At 35.4% G+C, this 9380-nt stretch overlaps 1 protein-coding gene and 1 pseudogene across 3 annotated transcripts in view; both read right to left on the bottom strand.

The window, feature by feature from the left end:
* The window catches only part of LOC127945815 (dual specificity calcium/calmodulin-dependent 3',5'-cyclic nucleotide phosphodiesterase 1A), a 54723-nt gene extending 47917 nt beyond the window's left edge, over positions 1–6806 (bottom strand). The window contains exons 1-3 of one of the 3 annotated variants that reach the window (XM_052541883.1): positions 6527–6801; positions 2029–2079; positions 1465–1630 (exon numbers count right to left, since the gene is read on the bottom strand). In XM_052541883.1, the coding sequence (XP_052397843.1) occupies positions 1465–1630; positions 2029–2079; positions 6527–6611 (302 nt within the window). In that variant the 5' untranslated portion in view covers positions 6612–6801. Of the gene's footprint in view, positions 1–1464; positions 1631–2028; positions 2080–6526 lie in introns of all 3 variants that reach the window. The other 2 variants (XM_052541881.1, XM_052541884.1) reach the window with 2 other exon arrangements.
* Positions 6807–8504: 1698 nt separating this feature from the next.
* On the bottom strand, positions 8505–8621 carry LOC127946619 (uncharacterized; annotated as a pseudogene).
* Positions 8622–9380: the final 759 nt, after the last annotated feature.

Here is a 9380-nt window from a genome sequence, read left to right on the forward strand (position 1 = left end):
GCACAGTTTTATGGTGGATATTTATAGCAGACGGTGCCTGGTGCTGACGTCAGGACTTACAGTACCATTCTGTGCTCCCCTCCCTTCCTCACACAGTGATTAATGAGGAGGCGCTCACTATACAGAACATCACAGACCACTGGAGTCTCCCTGTTTAACACAGCTGAGACAAAATATCACGCAGTTTCATCATTTTCCTGTCGTTCCCTTTCAGAATGCCACAATGATGGGATTTATGCGGCTGACATCCAGGTAAAATCCGCTCGGGATACACAGATTGGTATGGATTAGGATGGTTTACTCCAGTGGGAGTGGGGTTTATGAAAAATTGACATCCTTCTGCATAAATGTTCAAATATAAGTATTGGGTGTGATTTGGATTAAAATAATAATAATAATAAAATAGATTTAAATAATTATAATCTTTTTTTTTTCTTTTTTTTCTGGCAATGATGCATTAAATTTTTAATAGTCACAGTAAATACTTTTACAATGTTTACAAGAAAATTCAAATAAAAGCTGAAAAATCCTCAAAAAAAAAAAAAAAAAAAAAAACTTTTCTACACCGAAATAAAAAAAATATTAATTGAGCACCAAACTAGCTTATTAAATGATTTCTGAAGTCAAGTATCAGTGGAGTAATGGCTGCTAAAAATTTGGCTTTGCCATCAAAATAATTAATGACATTTTAAAAGCTGAACTGGTTTTATATCTCATGTAGATTACAAAATGGAAAAAAACAAACAAACATGGCCTTCTGACTAAATATAGAGGTCAAAAGCTTGTATAAATGGCCGCTTATACTATAGCCACCCTAGACAATCCACAACATTTTTAATAAAATAAGATTGTCTAGAATAACCGTGAAATCTGGCTACAGACAGAGCACATATTCTCTTGAAAATAAATTGTGAGGTCACATCTTTTCAAGAGCCATTTGAGGTATATATTTTTTGAGTTGCTATACACTCTCAAAAATTAAGGTTCATGATGTTACATTTTAAGGTTCTCATACTGGTTCTTTAGTTCTCTAAAGCACCCAATGGTTTTCTAAATAACTATAATGTAAAAACGTCTAAGCAGGGTTTAAATAGGTTCTCCTATTGCTTTGTGACCTAAAAGCCTTTTGGTTACAGCTGGAACCTTCATTTTAGAGAGCGTGGTCTTTCACTACTGAGATGCCTGCTGTGATCTGAAATAGAAGTGTTGGTTAGACACCACTGCTCCTAAACAAATCAATAATCCCATATAGGTCTGCCAGCTGTGCTTATGAGTGGAAAACACATGCACAAAGCACTTAATCACTGCATAATTCCTGCTAACAGAGCATGACCATTCATGGCTGGTAAAGGAAAAGTAGCAGATAACACAGAACCAGCACTGATTGATCGATAGCAGATATGAGCCCATACTGATTGATCGATTCACCGCAAGTTTTAAGCAAGTGTATGATTCCTTCCAGACCTGATGGCGGTCTTCTCCATGGCATCAGGACTGTCGACAGAGGGCAGGTCGTCAGCTAGAATCTCCTCCGGGCTCCGCGGGTCAATCAGGATGCCCCGCTTGTCCTTGTCCTTGATCCCGATGCCTGCTGTGATGGCGTTCCACAAGGCATTCTGGGACTTGGAACCTGATGCAACAATCAGAGATCAAAAGCTCAGAGGGGTTTAAATGACAGAATGCAGGCCCACGGCAGTGAGAGAGATAGAGAGCGATAGAAAGACAAAGGAAGATATTTTTTTTTTTGCCAGTTCCCTGTTTTGCAAACATGCCACGTGATTTTAGTGCTCAAGTGATTGGGTTAAATAAATATTTCCACAACTGAGTGCCCATGAGGATGCAAATCACATATTTTCAGAGCCCATCCTAGCCTTGAGATGACACAATGTGAATAATTTCTATCAGCTCGGTGTGTTTGATCAATGGAGACTGTCTCCATCGTTTTCCTCACTGCACAGGAAACAGTTTTCAAGTAAAAGTGAAGTCAGCAACAAAGGTTCAATCATGTATTTGATTGCACATACTCACGTGCGAATCGCGCCAGAGGTCTCGCACTGCTCTCTCCGGTTTCATTCGCCACTGTGTGTGGAGAGAAAGAACGAAACACACAGATGAATGAGTGATGTAGACATTTCTTCAGCAATCACCATGACCCACCAGAAAGCAGTTTTCTTACCACAAATCTCAAATTTGCGCTCAAGACAGATTTTTTTGCAAACAATCATGAAAGTATGACTTTTCAGTTTTATGTGAAAATCAATGTTGTTGTTAACCTGATGCATATTCCAGCATGCCATAAACAAAACACAGTGTCTTCTGCATATCACTCATGAATGTGCAAAGAGTATGGTAACATGATAATGATAAAGTAGATGTTTTCGTCTTATTTACACAATGCAAGTGTGCACTGTTTTAGGATTTGGGCATTTGTTCGCAATGAGAGGCAGATGAGAATGAGAAATGAGCAAATTGTGAAATCATAAATGACTGTTTTTCATAAGCGTAGCCAACTGAAGCTTCTGAAGTCGGTTTCACATAATCCAGTAATCTCACGACGTCTTGTTATGTTTATATACGTAATGACTATCATATTTATTTCACCTCTTATTTTAGAATAAACAACTGAAAGCAGAGTTGGCATGAAATATAACTGAAATCCTCTTTAAAGCTATGAATGAGAAACAATAGTTATCTAAAGTACAGAAGAGTGAAAAAAGAAACAGTTCAGTGAAAAAAAAATCAAGGTCACAGATAAATGTGTCTCAAATGTGTGATACCACACTACTTCTACATTCTCTATAAATGCAGACATAAATCCTGCTCTGGTTTAAACACTTTCAGGTGCTGAGGGGGCATTTTTTGGGTCTACATTAAGAGTTTCTGCTGAAAAAAGCTCCTTGTTAAACTCTGCTGTGGCTTTTATGCTTCTGAGCAATAAAACTGTCAAACAGGCTCAGGATGTATGGAGTAGAGGAAGCCTTATGAGGTCAAAGACATTACACACAGCTGTTTTGTTTACATAGAGACAGTGCTTTAAAAACTGAACAGACAGCTCCCCCTACAGGCCATCTACGACACTGAACTAATGACATTAACAAGCCCTGACCAAGTCCTATTTAATGAACCCACAAGAGGTTTAGAACCCCTAATAACAAAACGGGAGGTTACAGACATTTAGAAATATCTCAAATTAGCAGCTACCAGACTGAACCAGCAGATTAGTGGTGTCTAATTGTCTAAGAACAAATAATTGTCGAAGAACAAAAGAATTCAGAACAAAAGGGGGTTAAATACACATTGTATTAAATATAAAAATGGAAGGAACAAAAGTTACATAATCCTAACAAAAAGAAAAAAAAATCTTAATTTAGTTTCAGCTTTTTTGTTAACAGGCCTACAATCATAGTTTATATAATTTAATCCCTGTACAAATTTTATTAGAAAATAAATAAAATAAAATGTATGAATGTATAATGTAACTAATATAAGATTGATATATAGTTAATTAAATTTTTCTAGTAAAATATATAAAATACTTGTTATTTGTAATATTTTCAAATTTAGGTTTTATATTTCAAATTGTCTTTACATTTTAAGTTCATTTAAAATGTGTGTCATATATATATATATACTTATAAAAATGACTAAATTTTAAAATGGAACTTAAAAATATTTTATATTTTTATTTCAGTTGCATTTATTTATTTCCTGTCAATTTAGTGCTTCAGCTTATTTATGTGATGCTACGACAACATTTCTAATTTCCGTTTAGTTATTTCTCATTTATTATACTTTATTTAAGCTTCATGGCAATCAACAATTTTTTTTTGCAATATATTTAGTTTTAGTTAATAGCATTAACCCTGATGCTATGGGGATTATTATTATTATTATTATTATTATTATTATTATTATTATTATTATTATTATTATTTAAGTTGAACATAAATAGCCATTTAAAGGAGTGAAAGAGAAATGATGAACCTTTGAGAATCACACAGGTGAATAAAAGAGCTGAGAGAATGAACCATTAAATGAGAAAAGACAGAGCGAGTGAGTGAGAGAGAGACGTGAGGTTGTTAAGTGGGGACTGCAGGTCCGTGGGGGGCACAGGGGTAATGAGAGGGAAATCAGAGAGGAGCCTTTAGCACGGCGAGTTCATCAGACTGCTGAGTGTCCAAAGAGTCAGTACTCAGGAGAAGAAGAAGGTCTCTTCATTAACGATAATGACTCCCCCTGGGCAGCTCAGACTAATGTGCTGACGACAGAAAGGCCCCCAGTGAGGGCCGCACGCTATCACCCACACCTCCCCTACCAGGTAACCAGCAAAGACCCCTCTGGATCTCCATACAGTACATACAGTACGTACATATGCATGTGTGTGTTTCTGTAAAAAAAAATAATATTGTTTTAATACATTAATAAGTTCATAAATTTTGATTCTTGTACACACACACACACACACACACACACACACACACACACACACACATATACACATATATATATATATTTTAAATATTAATAATAAATTACAACTGTGCAATTATAAATACGTTATAAATACAACATATAGCTTTGGGGTCTCCATCTGACCCAGAGTACTTAGTGACTTCTCAATGGGTGCTCTAATGAGCCCCCCACACACACACTCACACACTCACACACATACACACATACAGGCAGTGCTTTGGGGAAACAAATGGGTCGGGTTGTTTGTAAGGCAGAGGCAGGAATCACTAGGTCATGACATCACATCCTGTCTCCGCTGGTGACCATGGAGACGGTAATCACAAAGGCAGCATGGGAGATCCACGGGAGAAAACCCTCACCATTGGCCCGGTGCGATTTAAAAGCGTGACTGTTTGTGTGGGCTTCGGTTTAATGATAAACACAGATCCCCGTGAGAATTCATCCCATCAAACAGAATTCATCTGACTGGTTAGAAGTCACGAAAGGACTCCAAATGATTGTTTTTCACTTGATAACTTTGATTTGAGCACAGTCGTGGTTTCTCCATTTCTTCATCTCCTGATTGTGCTCTGTTATATAAGCCCTTGACCTTTTAGGAGTATAATTACCGCCATCCAATGTTCTGCCTCAACAACTGTCATGTCACTTTGCCGTTCAAGCTCTCTTTGTTCAGTGCCTGCCTAAATCGGCTAGCCCTGTCAGAAAACTCAACGTCCTGATGTTGTGTCCCTCATCATCTGACAGGGCAATAAAATAATTCATGGTTTTAGGACAACACAGAGCACCGTGACTCATTTTGAAAAAAAAAAAAAAAAAGTTGTTTCTTATGTAATCTAATTGTACTCAGGCGACTCCATGAACCCGTGAGAGACTGACTGAAAGAGGCAATCACTTTGTTGCTTTCCTGTTACTATGACACAACAGAAAGCGGAGTTTGCATGCAAGGAAACCGATCTCAAACTGTCTTGAACCAATTTACCAAACCCTTGTGATTGTGTTCAGATCAGTGACTCATTGAGGCATTTCGAAACCCTTTTCTAAGACCTTCACACATGCATAAACACCCAAATTTTAGAGCATACATTTGCTAATTTAACCCTCAAGTTCTGTCAGGCTCTGAGAAACCTCATGATCAGAACATACTAAGTTCTAATGCATCAGGTTGATTCTTATTGACTTTGATTAATGTATGAGAACTAACTACAAACGTGTTCAAAACAGACTTCAGATGTCCTCCATATATTTAGTTTCAGAAACCCCCAAAAAACTAAAATTTGCTTTAATGCAATGGATTTCACATAATAAGAATCCAATTTTATTATATCATCGGTTTATTTTTTATTAAATTTTTATTTAGCTCAAATTGACAGAACAGTACTATATTATATTTATAAAATATATATAATATTATAAAAGTCATTCATTGTTCTGTAAATGCATGAAAAAAATAGCAATAATATACTCTGATTTGATATTAGAAACTGAAATTCATAACAAAAACAATAATAAAAATAATCATCATCATCTGCCATAATAAACTAGTTATTGTTTTTTTATCTTTTCTTTTCTTATTAATAATATTAATTTAATATTTTATTAATATTTATTTTATTGTAATGGTAAAGAAAAACAAGAAAAGAGAAAAATAATTATTATTCATAATTAATAATATACGATTATCATTATAAAGAATTCAATTTTTACTATTTTTAAGAATTTACAATTATACAACAATAATAATTAAAAATAATAAATACATAAAATGTTATCTTTAATAATGAAAATAAATAACAAAACATATTATTATAATTATTATGTAGCATTGAGGTGTCTGGAACCCTTAAATATAACACAAAATTAACCCCTCAAGTTCTGTTGATATTGACATTTGTTTGAGGTGAACCAAAAAAAAAAAAAAAAAAGGGTTTTCTCAAACTAAACAGACTAAATAATGCTTTCAAAAGCCCAAAGGCACTTGCAGCGGCACACAGAAAAATAAACAGTGAAACACCCACATCCACCCACACACACATACATGACCAGCTGTTCTTACAAATAGTGAAGCTGAAGCCATCAATGCTGAAAGTGGCACTCCGGCATTTTTTAAATCCTTGTTTTTTGGAGCTGAGCTCGGACATGTTGTCCAGTTGACTCGGTCCGTCTGCGAGGGGAGAGAAACTCTGGAAACAGACTCCTCAGGTGGGAAAGCGTGCTCTGAGCGGGGACGTCAAAGATCAGAGAGGATCATTAGTGAATGAAGTCACTGGGTTGACATCTCCTGCAGGGACTGTATCCCATGTGTACAATTCCCTCTTGAGCTCATCATACAGCCTGTTTCTCTGTTGCCTGCCTTTCTTACACTGTAAAGAGCATAAACACACAGATGGGAGATGTTTCTCTCTCTCTCTCTCTCTCAGTGACCCTTCCCACTGCTAAACTTTGCTTGATTACAGGCTCTCTCTCTCTTTTGTTCACTGTCACACTCACTCGCTCATTTACTTGAGCGTTGAACATATATGCATTCACTGATCTGAGTCAGTGATACGCACCAATGTTTATTCTTGGTCACATGTGCCTTCTTCAAACGTGTGTGGTCACTGTGTGGGCGCGTGTGTGTGTGTGTGTGTGTACAGTCACATACGGTGCAAGTGCTATTGCAAAAGGGCAACCTTTTTACGACGTTTAAACAAAACACTCTGCCATAAATGCAGGCAGAATCAGATAAAATGAAGGTTTTGGAGGGTTATGGAGTCAAAAACAATTATCAGAAATAAACGTAGAATCTATTTAGGACCCATTCTAAATTACAATTTGTTTAAAAGTTCCACTTAAAGGGATAGTTCACCCAAAAATGACACTAAATTACAGTACATTTTAAAAGTAAATAGTTTCCCTCCACCTATTGTTATGCAAATTATGGGTTATTGCAAAAAATACACTGGATGGAAATGCAAAGATGCACATAATTTCAAAAAATGTGCATAATAAACAGTTTTTTTTTTATCTGATAATAAGGCATGCGCATAAACTGCAATTGAAACTTATTTACACACAACTGTGTTCACAAACACTAAACCCATGCTTCCAAATGCAAGATAACATGACAGCATCAAGTTACAAAAAAAGCCACAAGTCTTTCCTTTTTTGTCTTTTCTTCTTCTTCTCTTTCGATTGTAGCAACTTTCATTTTTAATAGAGATATTTTGTGCCAATTTTCCAGGAAGCGACGATAAACACCCATTTAGATTTTAATGATGTAAGAACTGGCTGTAACAAAATACTTCTGATTTATTTTGCACTCTTAAGCACAGAACTCACCAATTACAGTATCAATATTACTATAGAACATTTAGGGATTGAACAAAACTTTTAAATACAGTATTAAAGTGCATAACTCGTGCCACATCATTTGTGCTTCAGAGATAAATGATGATACACCAAATTTTGCTGCTTGTTAAGGTGTAGTCTATATGTGAATCTCACCGGCCATTTTTACATGATGGAAAATAAAATAAAATTTAATTAAATTAAATAGAATAAAAAATTTAAATAAAATAAAATAAAATCACATTTAATAATAATAATAATTCTTTACATTTATATAGCGCTTTTCTAGGCACTCAAAGCGCTTTACATAGAAAGGGGGTATCTCCTCATCCACCACCAGTGTGCAGCATCCACCTGGATGATGCGACGGCAGCCATATTGCACCAGAACGCTCACCACACACCAGCTTACTGGTGGAGAGGAGACAGAGTGATGAAGCCAATCAGCAGATATGGGGATTGTTAGAAAGCCATGATGGTCAGAGGCCAATGGGCGAATTTAGCCAGGATGCCGAGGACACACCTCTACTCTTTTCGAAAGACATCCTGGGATTTTTAATGACCACAGAGAGTCAGGACCTCGGTTTAACGTCTCATCCGAAGGACGGTGCTTGTTGACAGTATAGTGTCCCCATCACTACACTGGGGCACTAGGACCCACACAGACCACAGGGTGAGCATCCCAACTGGCCTCACTAGCACCTCTTCCAGCAGCAACCTAGTTTTCCCAGGAGGTCTCCCATCCAGGTACTAACCAGGCTCAGCCCTGCTTAGCTTAAGTGGGCAACCGGTCTTGGGCTCCAGGGTGATATGGCTGCCGGCCATTTACTTAGGAATACAATAGCAACTAATAACATTATCACTTAAAGTACATTTAAAGTACATATATATATATATATATATATATATATATATATATATATATATATATATATATATATATATATATATATATATATATATATATATATATATATATATATATATATATATATATATATATATATATATATATATATATATATATATATATATATACTACACTATAATGTACATTTCAGAAGTAAAATGTTAATACATTTATTTAGCAAGGATGCATTAAACTGAACAAACAGTAAGAGATTTATATTGTTAAATTTGATGAGAATAAGAGACATCTTTCACAAACATATATAATAAATATATCTTACCAACCACAAACTGGTAAAAACTAAACAAAAAATGTATATACTTATTTCTACAAATATGTGAATAAGTAATGTAATATGTTATAAATAATAAAATAAATAAACAAATTAAAAAAATTCACACACTCAGATATATATACGTGTGTGTGTGTGTATTGAAAATGACTCTAAAAAGGGCTCTAAAAGCTTGCAATAATTTTGGATAGAGATGCTATGTAAACAGCTATGACTGGAGTAGTGGTACTCTGCAGAAACTGTGGTTTCCATGGTAAAATTTGCGGTCTCCAAAAAAATAAATAAAATAAAATAAAATACATGTCTCCGTCCACAGTGTTCCCCAACACAACAGGTGAAATAAAAACATAATAAATACATTTCTGTTGACATTAACCTG

The sequence above is a fragment of the Carassius gibelio genome, chromosome A24 (assembly GCF_023724105.1).
Source record: "Carassius gibelio isolate Cgi1373 ecotype wild population from Czech Republic chromosome A24, carGib1.2-hapl.c, whole genome shotgun sequence".
Taxonomy (NCBI): Eukaryota; Metazoa; Chordata; class Actinopteri; order Cypriniformes; family Cyprinidae; genus Carassius; species Carassius gibelio.